A 19,787-nucleotide genomic window follows, 5' to 3' on the forward strand; every position below is an offset into this window, starting at 1 on the left:
AAAGCTTTCTCCAAGAGGTTACATGGGAAAACGTAGTGAAGAACACCATGAGAATGGGCAACACTAAACACCTTTTTGTGCCACTGAACCCTCCAGTGTTTTTATACCACATTAGAAAGGCAATGTAATAATCATATTCCTGCATCTGCTAGGCAAAATCTGACCTATCTCTGTTGTGACCCAAAATCCTATAAACTTCCTGACAAAATTAGATCTAACATAAACAGAAACTCAAAAGGAGTATGGTTAATTACCTGACTGTAAGGCAAGTTCTCTCTTTGACTTATATTTCAGTCAGCAGATGTTGTCTGAACTGAAGTAATTAGAACCCAATCTTCCCCCTACAAAACTATTCAGTACTCGGGAGTGCAGAGCTCTGGGCAATGTCTGTCTTCCTAAAGCAGAATTTGAAAAGAGATCTCAAATCTAGGATTTCTGTAGGAAGGGCCTCAGTTGATTCCTGGCTATGCCAAAGCCTTTGACAACCAGGGAAATTCCTCTTTTGTGACCTGTATTGAAACATAACCTGCAAGGAGACAGAGTAGAGACACCCCAGCCTGGATTATATGGACACCTCTAAGAGGCACTGTGCACACACAGTTTTATTTTGATGACAAATAGAGTCTCTGGCCATGGGCTTCCACCTGCCTGGGAGCACTACTAGATCATCCTTGGGACAGTATCTTTCTCTAACACTTGACAGGAGCCACCTCCAGAGGCTGAGAGTTGCTGTCCTCTCCCCAGTCCCCTTCTCAGTGCCCACAGCCCTGCACAATATCAGCATGGGGAGCTCATAGGGGAACATACACAGGGTTAGGTCCCACAGCCACAGGAACAGCCCCAGCAGCATTGGCACCACTGGCTCCAGACCTGATACAACTAATGCTGAGATCAGATTGGTCTGCAGTCCACTCTGGGCAGATCTGTTCTTATCTCAACCCTTCATGCCCCACACTGGATGCCAAAGGAGGCTGTTGTGGTTTAGGACTGGAATTTCCCAATTTAGAGTTCCCACTGAGTCACCCCAAATCAAGCCTGAGGCTCTTTCACAGGATCACACAAAGTGTGAATATGGAGAGGGCTTAAGAGAAAGATGGGGACCACGCAGGGTGAGAGACAGGCAGGAGGGCAGCAAGAGCTTCAAGTTGTGCTCCTGGTGCCCCACCTCTCCCCCTCAGTGTTGTCATAGGCAGAGGGAGGGACCAGCAGGGCCTGGGCCTGAGAGCAGTGACAGAGGCCCAGGCAGGGCAGGTGTGGGCAGAGCTGTTGTGCAGGCCCAGAGAAGCTGCAGAGAGGCCACTGAGAGCGGGCCTGGCCATGTGGAGTGCCCTGTGCCTGGGCTTCTTGCCCATTGTAGGTAAGTGAAGGCAAGGGCTGCTGGCCCCAGGAGCTGAGCGTGGCCCTGGGCTCTGCAGGGCTCTGGGCAGCTGTGCTGAGCGCTTGCAGCCACAGCTGTGCCCGGCTCCAGCTGCCCAGCCATGCCTGTGGAGCACGGCCAGAGCAGCCCTGCTCCTCTTGTGCCTCTGAGCTCGGCACCTCCATGCCAGCTGCCTCCCCTGCAGCCTGGGCACACGCAGGGCACCTCCCTGCTGCACTCACATCTCGGGGCCCAGCGCTTTGCCCTGGCACTGGACACTGCTCCTGGGCCACTGCCGCCCCTCTGGCACAGACCAGCTGGGCCATGGCAGCACAGGGCACAGGCCCCACTGCCTGGGACAGCCCTTGGTCTTTGCTCTGCTCACCCACAGCAGCTTCAGGGAATGGACACTGGGTTCCTCACCATCCTGTCTTGGCAAGGAAAAAGGAATTTGTCCCGCCATGGTGCAAATCCTTCCTGCTTCTTTGGGGAAAATCAGAAAAAGCTTCCTGTGTGACTGGGAAAAGGATGGAGGGAAATGTGGTGTCTCCTTCCTTGTGAGCCTTGCTAGCTGCCACCAGCTCTGCCCATCTGTGTCAGCTGGCTTCCAAGAGGAGGATTTTGTCCTTCCACAGGTCCAGTGCCAGTCCAAAGCCCCACCAGCATTGCCCTGACCTTTGCCGCATCTTGGAGTGACTGTGGCTCGTTCTTGCTCTCTGCAGCAGTCACTGGCCAGGTGACCTTGGAGCAGAACCCCAGGGGAGTTTCAGTGCGAGAGGGAGATGAAGTCACCTTCCACTGCAGCATGAAGGGAGGTGATATGAGCGACTACTACATGTACTGGTACCGTCAGGGCCCACGGGGCATTGAATGGATTTATGAAGACTATAGAGATATCTATGGAGACGGTTTCAAAGATCGCTTTAAAGGAAGAGTGCAGAGCTCCATGAACAGCTTCACTCTGCAGCTCCTGGCAGCAACCCCAGGCGATGCAGCAACGTATTACTGTGGAGCACAGCCACCCTGGAGCAGCTGTGCAGCAGAGTGAACCAAAAACCAGCAGATGGGGATGACAGATCTCTCAGCATTTCTTTCTGGCAGCTGCTGCCCAGGGCTCTTGTCAGGCAATGGCAGGTGCAGGAAACGTCCCTCTGGCCTGGTGGCACTGGAAGGCACTGGAGGGAGGGCTGCCAGAAGGGCTGGTACCATTGATGGTGCAGGAGGATCTGTGCTGGGAACTGCAGAGGCTGCAGTTTGGGGAAGTGCAGGTTTAGTGCACATTGCCTGGGCTCCTGTCCAGCACAGCCTCATTTCTCCTCTGTGCCTTGCCTTGGCTCCCAGCCCTTTTTCTTTAGGGACAGTCAGCATGGCTTTGGGAAGTGGGGATTTGGCTTAGCCACATTGACAGCCTTCAACAGGCAGACAAAGGGTCTTGCTGGGTGAGGAGAGAGTGGATGTTGTGCATTCTTCATTCAGTTGAGCTCCCAGCACTGACTTCCCTGCAAACCTTCTGGACAAATGTTTTCATTATGGCCATGGTTCAGTGACATGGATTGTGCAAGGGTACATATTCCTCCTCCTGGGTTATGGGAAACGAAATTTCTGAAGGCTGATCTGGCTGCTGAAGCCTGAGGTGAAGAAAGCATTCAGGACCTCAGCCCTGTCCCATATCCTGTTCACCTGGTCCCCATCCCATTCAGCACTGGGCCCACGTTTTCCCAGCCTCGTTTGTCCGTGCAGCCTCCTGGCATGTTGTCCTGACTCCTTGCTCCCTGGGGAGGAATCCTCTTCAGCTCAGCACTGCTGGGACTGGGGACCAATGTGTGCCCTGCTGGGCTCCCAAGCCTGGGAAGGACATGGACAGAGGGGAACAAATGCAATGGAGTGCCATGAACACAAGGAAGGGAACAGCTGACATATAAGGAGAGCCTGGGAGATCTGGGTTGGTTTAGCGTGCAGAAGAAAATGTTAAGGGGGATCTGACACTGAGTTGAAATACCCCAAACTCTGCAAGTTCCATTCTTGAGAACATTCACAACTGAACAGGACAAGGCTGTGAGCACCTCCTGTCCTTGCCCCCATCGGGCAGCTCAGCCCCACACAGCTGCTCACTCAGTCCCCCTCTGTGCCATGCGGGAGAGGAACAGAAGGGTGGAGTGAGAAAATGTGTGTTTTGGCCGAAAGAGAGTTGAGAAATCATGGCAAAACCAACATGCAAAAACCAAACAACATCTAGAATTAATTCCTGACTTCCCACTGGCACAGAGCTGCCTCCTCTTCTGCTCACCTTTCCTTATGCCCATTCTGGCTCTCCAGAAATAACAGCATCTGGGCTGATAGTTTTAGGAGAGAGCTTGGCAGCCTGTACCTGTGTCTGCAGCCTTACAGAACAACACCACACCTTAGGTTCTGACAGAAGAACACATACCACAAATGCAGCAAAGAACAGAAATACAGAAAACCAACCCATGCAGAATAGCTCTCCTCATTCCTCTGTGTGCCTCTCGTTGCCCGAACCAAAATTTTCTTTGTATCATTTGCAGATTTCCCCGGTTCCTTTTTAGCTTTGAAACTTGCAGCCTGAAGAGGACACAGGGTTGTCCTCAACACTCCTGTTGTAGCACAAGTCATTTCTCAAAGTCCTCAGTGACAAAAGCTTTGAAAGGGCTAACTGTAATATTCTCCTGCTTACAAGAAAGAGCAGTGCCTGAGACGAGGAGCTCTGACCTCAGGGCTGGTTTGTCCTGATCACCCACCTCCAGGCAGCCCTTCCTAGCTCAGAATACCTCATAACAAGAGAAAAACACCGGAAGACATATTTTCCAATGAAACCAGACACTGAACTATGTCCAGTAGTGGAATCAGTCAGAATTCCAGAGAAAGTCCAGCCTCTGCATGGGGCCTGAGTTTCAAAGAATCCACTTCCCTGCACTGCTGACCACTCGTCTGCACCACCTGCATGACACCAGGGTGCAGAGATCCAGCACAGGACAAGCACTCAGGGATTATGTGAGCAGGAGTCACTGGCCAGATCTGACAGCAGGATGGGCCATGGGCTAGGAGAGGGCACAGCTGTGTGCTTAGCTGAAGTATAAAAGAATAAACTCCCTTCATGATTGTATGCTCAGCATCCTTGTGTCCTCCCTGCTCAGGTGAAAAACAACTGACATGACAAAGTCATGGGGAGTCAAGATGTGTCCCCAGTAGTCGAGCGTGGCTTCAGCAGTTCCGAGGAGAGAGGAGCCATCACCACCTTCAAGTGCGGGCAGCGTTTTGCCCACGGCAGCGCCGATGCCAGTGACCTTCTGTGCTACGAGGGCGAATTTCAGGGCGCGTTGGCCACGGGTCCCTTTGGCAGAAGGCGCTGTCCAAGCGCGCAGCGCTGCTTTGCGTGCGCGGCCCGGGCGCGGCCGGCGCTGCCTGTCCCGCCCGGCGGGGCCGCGGTCCCGGGGCCCGGGGCGGGTGTGTCGGGGCGGGCAGAGGCGCCGGCGCTGCCCCGGCGAGGCGGGGCCGGGTGGGAGCGGCCCGAGCGCGGCTCCGCTCGGCTCCTGTGCGGCTGCCGCAGCGCCGGACGCGATGTTGGCCGGGCCGGGGCCGGGGCTGCTGGCCTTGGCCTTGGCCTTGGGGCCGGCAGGTGAGAGCCGGCCGGGGAGGGCAGCGAGCCCGGCCGGGGCAACCAGGCACAGCCACAGCGACAGGCAGCGACAGGAGCAGGAGCACGAACAGGGACGGGCACAAGGCCAGAGGCTGGGGAAAGGACAGGGGCAGAGGCAGGGCAGGGAACACGGGCAAAGGCCGGGGCAGACCCAGGGACAGGGGCTGTGGGCCGGGGCTGGCGGCTGTGGCTGTGCCGGGCCGGGGGCACCGGGACACCGGGACAGCGCCCTCGGTCCGCGGCCGCGCCCCGCCCGATCCCTGCGCTCTCCCTCCGCAGGGCTCTGCGCACAGCCGAGGCTGCAGGAGGCCGGCGGAGGGCAGCGAGCGCCCGGGGACTCCATCACCCTCTCCTGCCGTGGATCCGGATTCACCTTTAAGGATCGTTCTATTTGGTGGTACCGTCAGGCACCCGGAGGCCGCCCACAGTGGGTGTCCTTCATCAGCCGCCCCGAGGGCACTGTAAAGGACTACGGGGCAGCGGTGAAGGGTCGGGCCAAGATTTCCCGGGACAATTCCCGATCCGAGGCTTATCTCTCTTTGCGGTCCTTGCAAGCTCAGGACTCTGCCCGGTATTTCTGTGCCGTCCCACGGGGACAGGAAATGCAGATGAGCTTTAACACAAACCTCCCGGGGCCCAGCAGAGGCTGCTTTAGATGCCGGGAAGGTGAGAGTTGCCAGGGCCTGGAGCCAATGCGTCTCAAGGCTGTTTGCAAGAAGTCAGGTGCCACCGCTGTGTACCTCAGGTATTCCTGGCCTTTACTGCACACCGCAGGGCTTCTGCTTTATTGCTAATTCGATTTAGAGTAGAATTGCGAGCAATTGGAAAATGCCTTGCTCTAACTTTATCCTAGTTTGCTGCCAGGCTTATTGTCAAAGTGCAACCCCAACCAGCTTCTCCTTCTCTATGCTAAACAGGTCCAGCTCTGACAGCCTTTTAAACTTGGAGAGATGCTCCACATCAGCAGCTGAAAAGCAAAGAAAGCTGAGTCTGCAGTACAGGAAAAATGAGGACATTCTGCCCTACTTCTCCATCAACAGGGAGGTTTTTAGCCATTTCTAGGAAAATCGGTCTTTCACAGAATGATTCCTTGGGAAGACAAAGGCCATCACTCCGAATGTCCCCTTTCCTCCTTTCCGTGAGCTTTATTTCTGAGAAAGAAATATTACAGAATGGGATATTCCTTTGCTCAATCGGCAAAAGTGGTGCTGCTGTGTCCCATCACAGCTTATTGCCCAACCCCAGTCACTCACTGGCGAGACAGTGGGAGCAACAAAAACGGCCTCCAAGCAAGAGGTTTCAGAGCCTCGTGTCTATACCGCTCTTTGCTGACGAAGAGAAAATAAAGCCTCACGCGGCGCTGTCGCTCGTCCCTTCGTGCACCGCTGCCTGTCCCGCCCGGCGGGGCCGCGGTCCCGGGGCCCGGGGCGGGTGTGTCGGGGCGGGCAGAGGCGCCGGCGCTGCCCCGGCGAGGCGGGGCCGGGCGGGAGCGGCCCGAGCGCGGCTCCGCTCGGCTCCTGTGCGGCTGCCGCGGCGCCGGACGCGATGTTGGCCGGGCCGGGGCCGGGGCTGCTGGCCTTGGCCTTGGCCCTGGGGCCGGCAGGTGAGAGCCGGCCGGGGAGGGCAGCGAGCCCGGCCGGGGCAACCAGGCACAGCCACAGCGACAGGCAGCGACAGGAGCAGGAGCACGAACAGGGACGGGCACAAGGCCAGAGGCTGGGGAAAGGACAGGGGCAGAGGCAGGGCAGGGAACACGGGCAAAGGCCGGGGCAGACCCAGGGACAGGGGCTGTGGGCCGGGGCTGGCGGCTGTGGCTGTGCCGGGCCGGGGGCACCGGGACACCGGGACAGCGCCCTCGGTCCGCGGCCGCGCCCCGCCCGATCCCTGCGCTCTCCCTCCGCAGGGCTCTGCGCACAGCCGAGGCTGCAGGAGGCCGGCGGAGGGCAGCGAGCGCCCGGGGACTCCATCACCCTCTCCTGCCGTGGATCCGGATTCACCTTCGAGAATTATCATATTTGGTGGTACCGTCAGGCACCCGGAGGAAGCCCAGAGTGGGTGTCCTTTATTAGTTTTGATGCGACAGCTGTTTATTTTGACCAGTCAGTGCAGGGGAGGGCCAAGATGTCCCGGGACAATTCCCGGGCCGAGGTTTATCTCTCCCTGCTGACCCTGCAGCCCCGCGACTCTGCCCGCTACTTCTGCGCTGTTCACACGGGCACAGGAAACCCAGCCTGGCTTTAACACAAACCAGCTCGGGTCTGGATCAGCACCCATGAAATTTGGAGATGGTGAATTCCAAAGTGCTTCAGGGCTGTTCCTAAGAAATCAGGTGCCATCCCCACGCAGCACCAGTGATCCTGGCCTTTCATCAAGAGCTCCTTTCCCAGCACTGAGACTTTCCTTCCCCTGAGTCCCAATTGCAATGTTCTACTCTGTAGAGGAGGTTCAAGGTTTTTCTGTCATGCAGTCAGCCTGGTGACTGCCTGGCTCCAGTCTCACTCAGCCTTCCTTGGTCCCCTTCTTAAGTGGAACATGCAAAGCACCTGCAGAGTCCTGGGCTGCCTTTGCTGCTGGGCAGGGATCCGCGAAGGCTTTGAGAGGAAGAGGCAGCTGGAGAAGTGTCACCACTGGGGAGCCTATAGGGTGCAGGGCCAGAGTGCTGGGAGCAGGGTGAGGAGCACTTTGGCTTAGGGGTGGCCTGGCCAAGCCGAGCTGAGATCCTGGGGTGTCCCATATGGGAGGAGACGCCCAGCAGAGCCAGGGCCAGCAGAGCCAGGGGAAGGACAAGCTGACAGCCTCCCTGGTCACCTCCAAAGTCGCAGCCTGCGAGACTCCCTGAGAGAAAGGCCAGGGCTGGCCCCTCAGAACCACGTCACTCTTAGCCCACCACAGCATTTCCTGCCTAACAAATGGTCTGTTACTGCACCACAAAGAGTGAGAGACAGGCAGGAGGGCAGCAAGAGCTTCAAGTTGTGCTGCTGGTGCCCCACCTCTCCCCCTCAGTGTTGTCATAGGCAGAGGGAGGGACCAGCAGGGCCTGGGCCTGAGAGCAGTGACAGAGGCCCAGGCAGGGCAGGTGTGGGCAGAGCTGTTGTGCAGGCCCAGAGAAGCTGCAGAGAGGCCACTGAGAGCGGGCCTGGCCATGTGGAGTGCCCTGTGCCTGGGCTTCTTGCCCATTGTAGGTAAGTGAAGGCAAGGGCTGCTGGCCCCAGGAGCTGAGCGTGGCCCTGGGCTCTGCAGGGCTCTGGGCAGCTGTGCTGAGCGCTTGCAGCCGCAGCTGTGCCCGGCTCCAGCTGCCCAGCCATGCCTGTGGAGGACGGCCAGAGCAGCCCTGCTCCTCTTGTGCCTCTGAGCTCGGCACCTCCATGCCAGCTGCCTCCCCTGCAGCCTGGGCACACGCAGGGCACCTCCCTGCTGCACTCACATCTCGGGGCCCAGCGCTTTGCCCTGGCACTGGACACTGCTCCTGGGCCACTGCTGCCCCTCTGGCACAGACCAGCTGGGCCATGGCAGCACAGGGCACAGGCCCCACTGCCTGGGACAGCCCTTGGTCTTTGCTCTGCTCACCCACAGCAGCTTCAGGGAATGGACAGTGGGTTCCTCACCATCCTGTCTTGGCAAGGACAAAGGAATTTTTTGTCCCGCCATGGTATAAATCCCTCCTGCTTCTTTGGGGAAAATCAGTAAAAGCTTCCTGTGTGACTGGGAAAAGGATGGAGGGAAATGTGGTGTCTCCTTCCTTGTGAGCCTTGCTAGCTGCCACCAGCTCTGCCCATCTGTGTCAGCTGGCTTCCAAGAGGAGGATTTTGGCCTCCCACAGGTCCTGTGCCAGTCCAAAGCCCCGCCAGAATTGCCCTGATCTCTGCTGAATCCTAGAATGACTGTGGCTCGTTCTTGCTCTCTGCAGCAGTCACTGGCCAGGTGACCTTGGAGCAGAACCCCAGGGAAGCGACTGTGCGAGAGGGAGATGAAGTCACCTTCCACTGCAGCATGAAGGGAGGTGTTATGAGCAGCTACCTCATGTACTGGTTCCGTCAGGGTCCACGGGGCTCTCTGGAACGGATTTACAGGGACGGTGAGGATTATGGAGAAGGTTTCAAAGATCGCTTTAAAGGAAGAGTGCAGAGCTCCATGAACAGCTTCACTCTGCAGCTCCTGGCAGCAACCCCAGGCGATGCAGCAACGTATTACTGTGGAGCAGAACCACCCTGGAGCAGCTGTGCAGCAGAGTGAACCAAAAACCAGCAGATGGGGATGACAGATCTCTCAGCATTTCTTTCTGGCAGCTGCTGCCCAGGGCTCTTGTCAGGCAATGGCAGGTGCAGGAAACGTCCCTCTGGCCTGGTGGCACTGGAAGGCACTGGAGGGAGGGCTGCCAGAAGGGCTGGTACCATTGATGGTGCAGGAGGATCTGTGCTGGGAACTGCAGAGGCTGCAGTTTGGGGAAGTGCAGGTTTAGTGCACATTGCCTGGGCTCCTGTCCAGCACAGCCTCATTTCTCCTCTGTGCCTTGCCTTGGCTCCCAGCCCTTTTTCTTTAGGGACAGTCAGCATGGCTTTGGGAAGTGGGGATTTGGCTTAGCCACATTGACAGCCTTCAACAGGCAGACAAAGGGTCTTGCTGGGTGAGGAGAGAGTGGATGTTGTGCATTCTTCATTCAGTTGAGCTCCCAGCACTGACTTCCCTGCAAACCCAGACAAATCCTTTCATTATGGCCATGGTTCAGTGACATGGATTGTGCAAGGGTACATATTCCTCCTCCCAGCCTCTCCTCCTGGGCTGTGGGAAATGAAATTTCTGAAGGCTGATCTGGCTGCTGAAGCCTGAGGTGAAGAAAGCATTCAGGACCTCAGCCCTGTCCCATATCCTGTGTCACCTGGTCCCCATCCCATTCAGCACTGGGCCCACGTTTTCCCAGCCGCGTTTGTTTGTGCAGCCTCCTGGCATGTTGTCCTGACTCCTTTCTCCCTGGGGAGGAATCCTCTTCAGCTCAGCACTGCTGGGACTGGGGACCAATGTGTGCCCTGCTGGGCTCCCAGGCCTGGGACGGACATGGACAGAGGGGAACAAATGCAGTGAAGGGCCATGAACACAAGGAAGGGAACAGCTGACATATAAGGAGAGCTTGGGAGATCTGGGCGCATTTTGTACAGACAAGAAATTGCTGGCAGGGAAATTTGTCACACAAATTCCTTGCAGTCCTCCAGCACGGGCCTTTGATTTGTGCAAGGGAGAAAGAAAGAGCTTTTACTCATCTTTTCTCAATCGAATTTTCTCCTATCTACTCTGCCAGGATTGCAGCCCTCCTCAACAAGCTGTGACCAGCAATGGACTTGTCCAGCTCCAGGAAGCAGCCAATAGACTGGTGAAATGAGAATGCTTGTTCTTCCCCTTCTTTCCAAAGCCAGGTGCTTCGGCAAATTATTGAAAAGTAACTTCTCTTGGTGATATTGCTCTGAGCATTCTCCTGTGGCAAGGAACTTACAGGCAACAAAATGGGAAAAATTCCCTGAGAGAAAGAAGAGGAAAAATCCTAACGTCCACCAACTGTTAAAGTTCAAAACATCACTGGTTATTGCAGTAGGATTAGGAAAATGGTCCACAATTGCAGGCTACCACTAATGTTATGATTAAGATAACAATCAAATTAAAAGCCAACTTCAGTCAACGATAACAACAGCAAATAGAGTCAATTAAAGCACCATCAGCTGAACCAAAATAAATCCTGAACAATTCTTAAACATGGACTGATTTTTCCTTTGGCATGCAAATAGGCTTTGAGGAGACTAATGCTTGAAGGTCTAGAAAACTTAGTAAATCTAGAATGAAAATAACTTGAAAAGTTATAAGCTTGAGAGATGCTTCCCAGAAAACCTTTCAAGTGTTTAACCCTAACTTGTTGTGTGTTAAAAGACAAATCAGTAACCAGATCCTTTCTCTGAGGCACTTCTAACAACAATATTCCGTTCCAAAGTGTGAGAGCAATATTCTAGTTAGATGAACAATAACTGTCCACTCTGCCAAAAAAAGCAAGGATGATAATGTTATTTTTAGTTTAGGGGATCCTCTGGAACAGTGTTAGATGTTCAGAAGTAGAGCAGTGTAGAGGGACAGGAAAACAAAAGGCAGCACTACAAAGACATGAAAGAGGAGACATCACCTGGCAAGGAAAACCCCCCCAGATGTTTTTGTAGAACTGCCTAGCACAGTGTGAACTACGTACCACAGTGACTGAAAACACCTGAACCACCACACACAGTCTCTCTCCCTTCTCTTGAAGGAGGAAAACATGGTGGCTTTACTTCATCTATTTTTCCTCAGACAACTCTGTGCACATACACAAAATGGATTTACCAGAATTACTGAAACAGCACAACACCCCACCTAATTGTCCAAGACCAATTTCCTCACCATTCAACCTGAGATCTTGGCTCTTGCAAACAGGTCATTTTTGACAGTTGATCATCATGGCCAGTTGAACAACTCAGCAGGAACCTTCTGTATTAACCAGTTATGAGTTGATTTAGGAGCCCTTCGTTCATCATTTTGGACATGTGACACAAAGCTTGACTTACTGCTTTGTCAAGAGAAACTATTCTTGAGGTTCAAAAAGCAAATCTCTGTATGTGAGCAGCTCTCCTAGACCCCTCCTCTGTCCAGGACCATAACCCTTGGGATTCCTCCCAGAAGATCCCAAATTCTGCTCTCCTGAAGCCCAGGGCTCCAGTCCTGTTTTTGCATTGCTCTCTTCTCCCAGGATCCTGAGCTCAAACAGTGCATGGTCACCGCAGCCAAGGCTGCCCCAACCACCAATTCTGCCTCAGTGGCACACACAGGTCCAGCTCACAGCCATTTGTGTTAGTAAGCTCACATCAGTACGTGCCAGAAAACTCCTGACTGCGTGTGCTCAGCTGTGCTGTCCTGCCAGCAGACACCTGACACGCTTCAAGCACCCCATGAGGGCCAGAGCCCAGGGATGTCCCATTTGTCCCACAAAAGCCTCACCTATTTCTTCCCATTCCTCTCATGTTTTCTACCCATATATCTGTCTTGGGAATGGCTTAAATTCCCTACCCATTCATGGGCTTGTCTTTGTTTTGTGTTCAGAATGGTCATTGACTCCCCTGGCTCAGGAAGTATCTCGATGGGCGAGGAGCAGCAGGGATCCCCTGAGAGTTGGGGGCCAGGGGCTGCTGCTTCCTTCCAGCGGGGCTGCTCAACTCAGGAGCCACACGGCAAGGGTGTCTGACTGGTGACACTGTTGCCCTGCGCTTTTTGCCTGTTTTTCCTTCTTTCTTTTCCTTTGGCACTGTGAGTAGGGATTGTCAGCTTGATTCTCTACTTCCCTGTCACTTGCAAGCCTAGAACCAGTGTGTGCTACACCAGGAGCAGGGAGGCAGGAGCACACTGCTGATTCCAGCACCAGCCATTGCCAGTGAGCTGTCCAAAGGAGCAATCCCCCACCCAGGCCTGCTGTTGTCTGCCACTGCTTCAGAGATTTTTGCGACACTATAATTTGACAACCCTTGTCTCCCCAGACACCCGTGGCTCCTGCTGCAGCTTCAGAATTTCCCCTACACTTGGTTTACCACTGTGAGTGTTCTCACCTCTGCCGTTGCAGCCTGCTGCTCCAAGGTTCCTGCTGGAGCTGGTTTCAGTATCCAGAGGGGCACCGGGACTGGCTGCTCCTGTGGGATTGTAAAGGGAGCCCCTTCTCCATCTCTCCTGCCTGCCCACCCACCAGTACCCACATGCAGAGAGGTGGCCGAGCTCGCGCCACAGCGCCCCCTGCTGGCGCGGGGGAATCACCGCACCCGCCCTGCCCGGCCGGGAGCCAGCAGCGCCCCTGCTGGCTGTGCCCGGAACTGCACCGAAGGGGAAAGCGCCTGCGGCCGAGAGAGGCCGGGCCTGGGTGTCTGGGTCAGTTTGGTGCTACTGCTGTTGTTTGTTTGAGTTGTTATACATACACATACTGGTAAAGAACTGTTATTCCCTTTCCTCTGTGTGTGCCAGAAAGTCACTTTATTTCAAAGTTGTATTAATTTGGAGGGAATATTCTCCACTCCATGGGTGGTTCCTGTCTTCCTTGGCAGGCACTTGTCTTTCAAACTAGGACAGCCACCATCACTTAAGTTAGGCACGACAGTCAGCAGATGGAACAGCCGCAGACACACTCAGAGTACAATTATTTCCAGACCTTGCTAACCTGGGGGAATCCCTGAGCAACAGCCAGGCAGAGGCAAGGAGAGACCTGGCATCTAAACTGCATCCATGCTAGAGGATCCCTGGATGCATTCACCCTGGGCTGCCAAGGGTAATTCCCAGCTGGAAGGTCACTTCAGCAATTTACAACGCTCCTGTGTCTTCTGTTTTTAATCCAATCCTTCCCAACACCCCCAGAGACAGCCTGCTACGTCCCAGAACTCTGTTCACACTACCACTAGTACCGACAAGAAGAGAAGTAGGGGGATTAGACTGCATTGCAAGAAATGCTCTGAAATAACACCAGAGGTACTGATAATTTTTCTGCTTTCTATCCAGCTAAACTCCATCAGACCTTTCACAGGTGTCACATAACACCCAAGTTCTCATTTACAACTCAACCCCTATGATATTATTTGAGATCCTTCCTTGAAAGCCATGTGGTGTTTCTTTATGTGGTGCATTGGATCTCAAACCACTGAAGATGTCATGTGACTGCCTGAATAATCCAATATTCTGTGTAGTGGAACAGAGACAGTTTTTGTTATGAAATATATCACTGTGTTTTGGACTGGGTTACCACAATGATATGAACAGCATAGGGACCTGTACAAAAACAGAAAGAGGGAAAGAAGGTGAGAAATTTTGGGAAAGAAAGGAGATGGGTGACTCTAAGGATTAAGAAGAGAAAAACAACATTCTTCCTGTATTTCCTTGTATCCTGGATATATAAAAGAGCTCATGAAGGTTCTAAAAGGTGGAAGAAAGGGAGAAGTTGAAAATTCTATACTCAATGAAGCTATTTGAAACAATTCAATTAACCTTTATTCCCTTTCCAGTTTTGGAAGTAAATCTACTTCTGGATCCTCTCATGGACTTGCACCCATGGATAATTAGGACTAATGAATTTTAATCAGCTGTTTTTGGAACACTTTTGAACACCACGAGGAAAGAGTGAGTTATTGGAATAAGTCTTAGCAGAGTGAAGACAGATAAGCTTATATTTGGACCAGGGACGACTCTCACAGTTGAACCAAGTAAGTGACATTTCTTTCTTCCTAAAACTTCACTGACAATTAATGTGGGGGAGAACAAGGGAATTTAAAGGGTTGGGTTCAATGAAAGGATTTTCAGCTGCAATAATCCCTTGAATGCACTCACTCTCCAGCCAGGCTTTCAAGCCAAACCCTCAGCTTGGATCTGCTCAGGAAGGTTTCCCAGGAACAACTGGGCTGACTCTGCATACAGCATTAATCCATGATCCCCAAACACCAGCAGGGCACTGCTTAGCCTGTGATAACTTATTCCCACTTTGGGCAGCACTCTGCCCCAAATTTACTGTCCAGTGTCCAATTCTCCAGCGGGCTTGCACTGACTGACTTGGGGCAGGAATGCAGAGCTCAGTGAAGAGCTCCCAGTATGAGGAGTTTGAGACACATCTGTAACTCCTGGTTGGAGAAGTTCTCGTTTGACACTGGCACCACACTGACAGTGTCCACTGCCCTGGGGACAGAGCAGGAAGGAGGTGAAATAGCCTTGGGCTTAAATTCTCACAAGTGCCTCATTTCCAAGAGCTCCTGGAATGAAAGAAAATTGGCTCCCAGGTTGTGTGGGTTCTGCAAAGAGCAAGGTGGGGAGTAGGGATTATAAGCAGCGTTACTTATTCCTATCTTTGTTTGGAGTTCTGTAGTGAACAATAAAGGTGCAGGTGACCCCAAGCTTTTCTAGGGAAATGGGAATGTTGGGGTGGCAGAGGAGTTTTGATAGTGACCTCTGTGGTCCTAAAGTATCAGGTGCATCCCTCAGGAATTGTTGCTTTGCTTTCAGAGGACTGCATGACTTTAAAGTGCGGCAAGAATATCCCACGTTATTTTCCATCCTTAAAACCTCTTGCTCTATTTCCGAAAGATGTGGGACTGCCTTGGGTGCTGCCTAATATCTGTCCATGTCTGTAGGATATGTTACATGGGAATAAATGTGGATTTGGGAACAATCTCACTGCACTTCCAATTCCAAAGGGACAAAGGAATGTAAATTTACCATTCTGCAGAAAGACCTCTACTTTCCTTGCTGTTCAATGGCTTTCTTTTTCTAGCTAATGACAGGATACTTTCAGAGCTGCAAAGTCTGGAATTATGTTTGGCAGTAAAATACATTGAACCTGAAGTATCAAAGTCCCTTCTGAGTCTGCTGAAATACTTAATGTGTTGAAGCCAAAGTTTCCAGGATGTGAGCAACCTCCCCCTTTTGTTCAAATAAATTTGAACATAAACAGAAAAGATTAATCCCTTCCAGAAGCAAGCAGTGGTAGGAATTCATGGCTGTACTGTCAGGGAATGCAAACAAGTGGGACACGGGTGAGCCTTCTGGGGCCAGATAAAACAAATCTTCTGCTCTCGGAACTACAATTGCACTGTGTGCATTATTGCGTGCTGAAGATCCTGCCCAGGGAGCTACTGCAGAGAAGCAGCCTGTTTGTGTTCTGGCTCTTTGGAAAGCCTGGAGAGGAGACCACATGAAAAGCCTTTCAAGGTCTTCTCAGAGAACACAGAATGCACAGGACTGACAGGCTCTGGCCAATCATGGTGCAACTGGGAAGGAAATGTGTAGAGGAAGAATAGCAAAGCGAGCCCTTTTTGATTTACGCATTTTAACTGTGAGTTACTGCTGCTCTTGTCTTTGGGAATGGAACTCAACTGACCGTGGAGCCAAGTAGGTATCCTTTATACATTACCATTTTCTGAGTTGATACTCTTTCAGTTTCCCCCTTTGCAAGTATTTTATTCCCCCTAAAATTTATGCAGACATTCATTCATGTTTTTCAGTCACTAATTTTACTTTCTATGTGTAATCTTTTGCATGCAGCTAGACAATTCATATGTAAAAATATTCTTATTCCACTTCCCGATGTTGCCAAAGAACTTGAACTCCAAGTTCTGTCTGCTATCATTCTGAATTTCCTTGGGACCTACATCTATCCACTTATTCAGATTTCTTAATAAGATTGCAATAATCAGTGTTGGGTTTAAAGTCACACTTGGACTGTCTAAAGGGAAATAAAGTGTCTGTGGAAGTTGGCATACAAGTTCCTAAGACTATCTTTTGTGTCAGAGTTAAAAATACAACACTGATAGGAGAGAAGGGTACAAAAGCATGAAATAAAATCTTATGCAACATTTCTGTACTAGTTTAATCTTAATAAATTGTTCAGAGATTGGATTCAACTGAACTGGTTCAGCCAAGGTAATGTGTTGGATTTCTGTTGGGTGTCTAGTGGGGAGCGTAAAATAAAAACAGGATTTATTTATGTCTGTCATGAATGTGCAAGGCAATCCAGGTAGAATTGTTATGTTTTGGAATTAAATGGCTGAGAAAGCAGAATAAGTGGAGTCTTGGAGTGGCATTCATCAAAGCTCCCCTCTTGTTTGTAGGTCTATTATAAAATCAAAGGTTCACTTACAAGCACAAGCTTTGGCAAAAGGTAGTTGTGATCCTGTGGGATTAAATCTCCTATTAAATATGTCCCCCATACCAATTTCTGTCTTTAAATTTGATCTTTTGGAAGAAGCAGCAAGAAATAAAGACCACAAAAAGTGATTGCTAATGCTACAAATTAGTCACAGATAAAGCATATGTGAATTTTGGGTCACTCAGCAGCCAGGCAAGCCTGCAGTAAAATCAATCCTGTCCAAACCTTGCTTTTCTTTTCAGGCATTTCAAAAACTTCTGATCCTCAAGTCATTGTGATGAAATCAAAGAAACTGGAAGGAGGGGGCAGCTCTGGGAAAGCAGCTTGTTTGGCAAGGAACTTCACTACAAAGAACTTCAGCTTGGAGATGCCCTCTCAGGAGGTGGTCTATGAACAGAGCCCATCCATTCTGACGTCACAGGGGTTGTACAATGCAATTAAAGTGGTCAGGGTGACAAAAGACACAGAGGTGACCTGCACGGCCAAATTCGGCAACCGCACGATAACAGCAAAGCCAGGTACAGTTTGGTGGCACAGCTGTCACTTATTTCTGGAGACAGTGGCCTGTGGGGCTTGGTGTTCTCCTTCTGGACAGCACTGCCCTGGGCAGCCAGCAGAAATAAGAAAGACATTTGGGATTTCAGCAGGGAAAAATGAAAGATGTTTCAAAGCATCTAAAAGAAATGGTTTTTCAACTGTTTAATTACTTTGAGATACTTTTCTGGGGAGAAAAGACACAATCTATTGCTTCAAAATGTGAATTTCCTTATGACTGAATACTTTAGCCTAGAGCAGGAAACCGCCTGCAGTACAAGTTGGAACAGCCCTTTCAATATGAACACAAAGTTAAAGGTGGGGTGTGTTGTCAGGGTTTTTTAATTAAATCAATTGTTATATTTGGCATGTTTACTCTTTTAGTCCTGAAGGTCACTCAAAGAGTAAAACGACACAATGCAGGAATTCTTCTGTTTCTTGCAACTGCATGGAGAAATTGTCTGCTCAAATTAATGTTGGAATTATTCCTGACCAGCTGAGGCCCACTCTGAACTTTCCTCCAATGTTCTATGAGAAATGTCATCTAAACATTTTCTTTTTATCCTCCATAAAAGGTGGATATAGTCTAAAATGCCTTTTTTTTATCGTGCTACAGAAGCAGAGGCTGAAGAACCAATAACAGGGTTTGGGGAACCAAACAGAACCAGAACAGAGTCAGGGGCCACTGACAGAGTTTGTAACAGCACAGAGCCCTCAGCACAAGGTGAGTTACCCAAACACGATGTGAGGTTACATTGCTCTCTGCAGGATAAAGGCATGGAAATGTATTTTCTCCAGGGCAGAGGACTCAGAACACAACACATTCAGCACACACAAGCCGCTGTTCCAAGGTTGCTCCTGCAGTTACACACAAGCCCCAGGAAGCAAAAAGCAACAGAGACAGACCCTGGGCTCCCCTCTGGTTGCCATGTTCTCTCTCGGCTGTTCTTTTGCTGCTCTTCCTTTCCCTGAAACTCTCACCTGTGGATTTTCCCCTTTCTGCCAAGATCACAGCACCAAAACCTAGACCATGATGTCTCCCCTCTTTTCTGGTCACTGAGCAGATGCTGGAGGGCAGAGAGGGAACATGCTGTCCATGGCTGTGTTGGGGTTGAGAGTCCTGCTGGCAAAGAGCATCGCCTTCAATACCCTCATGAGCATCAAGTTGTTTCTTTTCTGAGGTAAGGGAGCTCACAGTTATCAAACAATGCTTCATAGGCCCAATTTCATTAAATGTACTTTAAACCTCCCTTTGCTCTTCCAGACATGGGCAATGAACCCAAAGAAGAGCAGCAAAGAGCGGGAACCAGCAGCACAAGGGGGTGGAACAAGCAGGGCCAGAGCTGCTGACAGAGACCAGCCAGGACACAAGGCAGCACCTTCCCCTGAAGACATGCAACACTCTTCACTCCTGCCTGGCCAGCTGATTTACACTGAAGAGTTTTAAGTGCTTTTGCTCTTTCCTCTCCTCTGACAACTGAGCACAGTGGATTTATCCTCATCCTCCTGCTAAGGAGATCCCTCCCACTCTTCTGGCATTTGCACACCAGTGTCCAACCTGCTTCAGTAGCTTTGAAAACTCCAGTGCTCACTGCTGAGAGATGCCTTTGAGAAGCACCTTTCCCAGGCACGTTGTGTTACTGCCTGAGGAACTGGAGTAGCACTGCTGGGGGAATTCCAGCCCACGAGCTGCCTCTTGTAGCTTAGGGTTTAGATTGATTTACTAAGTGTGTATTGCAGATAAGAAGAGCTCTGTAGAATCTGATTTTATTCAACTAGATAATGTTCACTTCTTGATTAAGCCTGTCTTTCTTCTGCCAAATGTATTGCATGTGCATTTTAGGTTTCTGCAGTAGGGACAAAAATAAAGTTCTGCTAGCCCAAAATCTTGTTGGTTTTTTGTGCTTATTCTTCTGAAACCAGGATGGAAATTGCTGAAATCTAACTACCCTAGAAGCCCACTGGGATCAGAAACACAGCTTTGATATTGCAGATTTCTTGTTGGCTGAATTTGTCTTTTGCAGATTTGGTGCAGGGAAATGTCTCTGGCACATTCAGGAGCCTCAGTGAGGAGAGTCCTTGCTGAAGGCACGAGGGAGGAAAATGCTCCTGTCAGCAGAGAAGAAACCCTGCTGCTGTTTTGCACTCAGGGACAGGAGGCAGGGGCCACCAGAAAATAATCTGGGGTGGTTTGATGGAGTGATAGTTTCCATAGCAACTTGGCTCTTACCTAACAGAGCCCAGCCCACACCTTCCCCAGCTCATGCCCCTCTCACAAGCTACAGGCAGGATGCTGTGGTCACCATTTCTGACTCAGTCACACCAGGCAGCATCAACCCTCCCCTGCTTTTGAAAACACAAGGTAACCACATCCTGAAGGGGAAATAAGGCTTTGCTGCCCCTGCCTGAGTTCCTGCAGCCCTCAAGAGAGCCTCTGCACGGCACACAGCAAGGGCTGCTGCACTGAGCTTGCTCTGCTCACACCCTCAGGCCCTGCAGACACCCAGACAAGAGCCCCAGCCCCTGCAGAAGCTCTGTGAAATTTGCATGGCAAATCCAAATCCACTGAA

General features: G+C 51.4%; 2 protein-coding genes across 2 annotated transcripts in view; both read left to right on the forward strand.

Annotated features, from left to right (window-relative positions):
* Positions 1–19,787, forward strand: part of LOC136567194 (M1-specific T cell receptor alpha chain-like) — a 109,459-nt gene that overhangs the window by 32,944 nt on the left and 56,728 nt on the right. The gene's annotated exons all lie outside the window — the stretch shown is intronic.
* LOC136567192 (Ig heavy chain Mem5-like) lies at positions 6,558–19,067 on the forward strand. The gene is made up of 8 exons (XM_066566693.1): positions 6,558–6,615; positions 6,916–7,227; positions 8,031–8,042; positions 14,207–14,251; positions 16,926–17,201; positions 17,834–17,941; positions 18,282–18,398; positions 18,482–19,067. Exons 1-7 carry the CDS (start codon positions 6,558–6,560, stop codon positions 18,395–18,397), a joined length of 927 nt encoding a protein of 308 aa, XP_066422790.1. The 3' UTR covers position 18,398; positions 18,482–19,067.

Source organism: Molothrus aeneus, chromosome 28 (genome assembly GCF_037042795.1).
Source record: "Molothrus aeneus isolate 106 chromosome 28, BPBGC_Maene_1.0, whole genome shotgun sequence".
In the NCBI taxonomy this organism is placed as follows: domain Eukaryota; kingdom Metazoa; phylum Chordata; class Aves; order Passeriformes; family Icteridae; genus Molothrus; species Molothrus aeneus.

Excerpts from the sequence above, each read along its gene's own strand:
- LOC136567192 (XM_066566693.1), top strand. The coding sequence starts at position 6,558 with ATGTTGGCCGGGCCGGGGCCGGGGCTGCTGGCCTTGGCCTTGGCCCTG. Across the intron at positions 6,616-6,915 it reads CTTGGCCCTGGGGCCGGCAG|GGCTCTGCGCACAGCCGAGG; the intron begins GTGAGAGCCGGC and ends CTCCCTCCGCAG. Across the intron at positions 14,252-16,925 it reads GACTCTCACAGTTGAACCAA|GCATTTCAAAAACTTCTGAT; the intron begins GTAAGTGACATT and ends TTTTCTTTTCAG.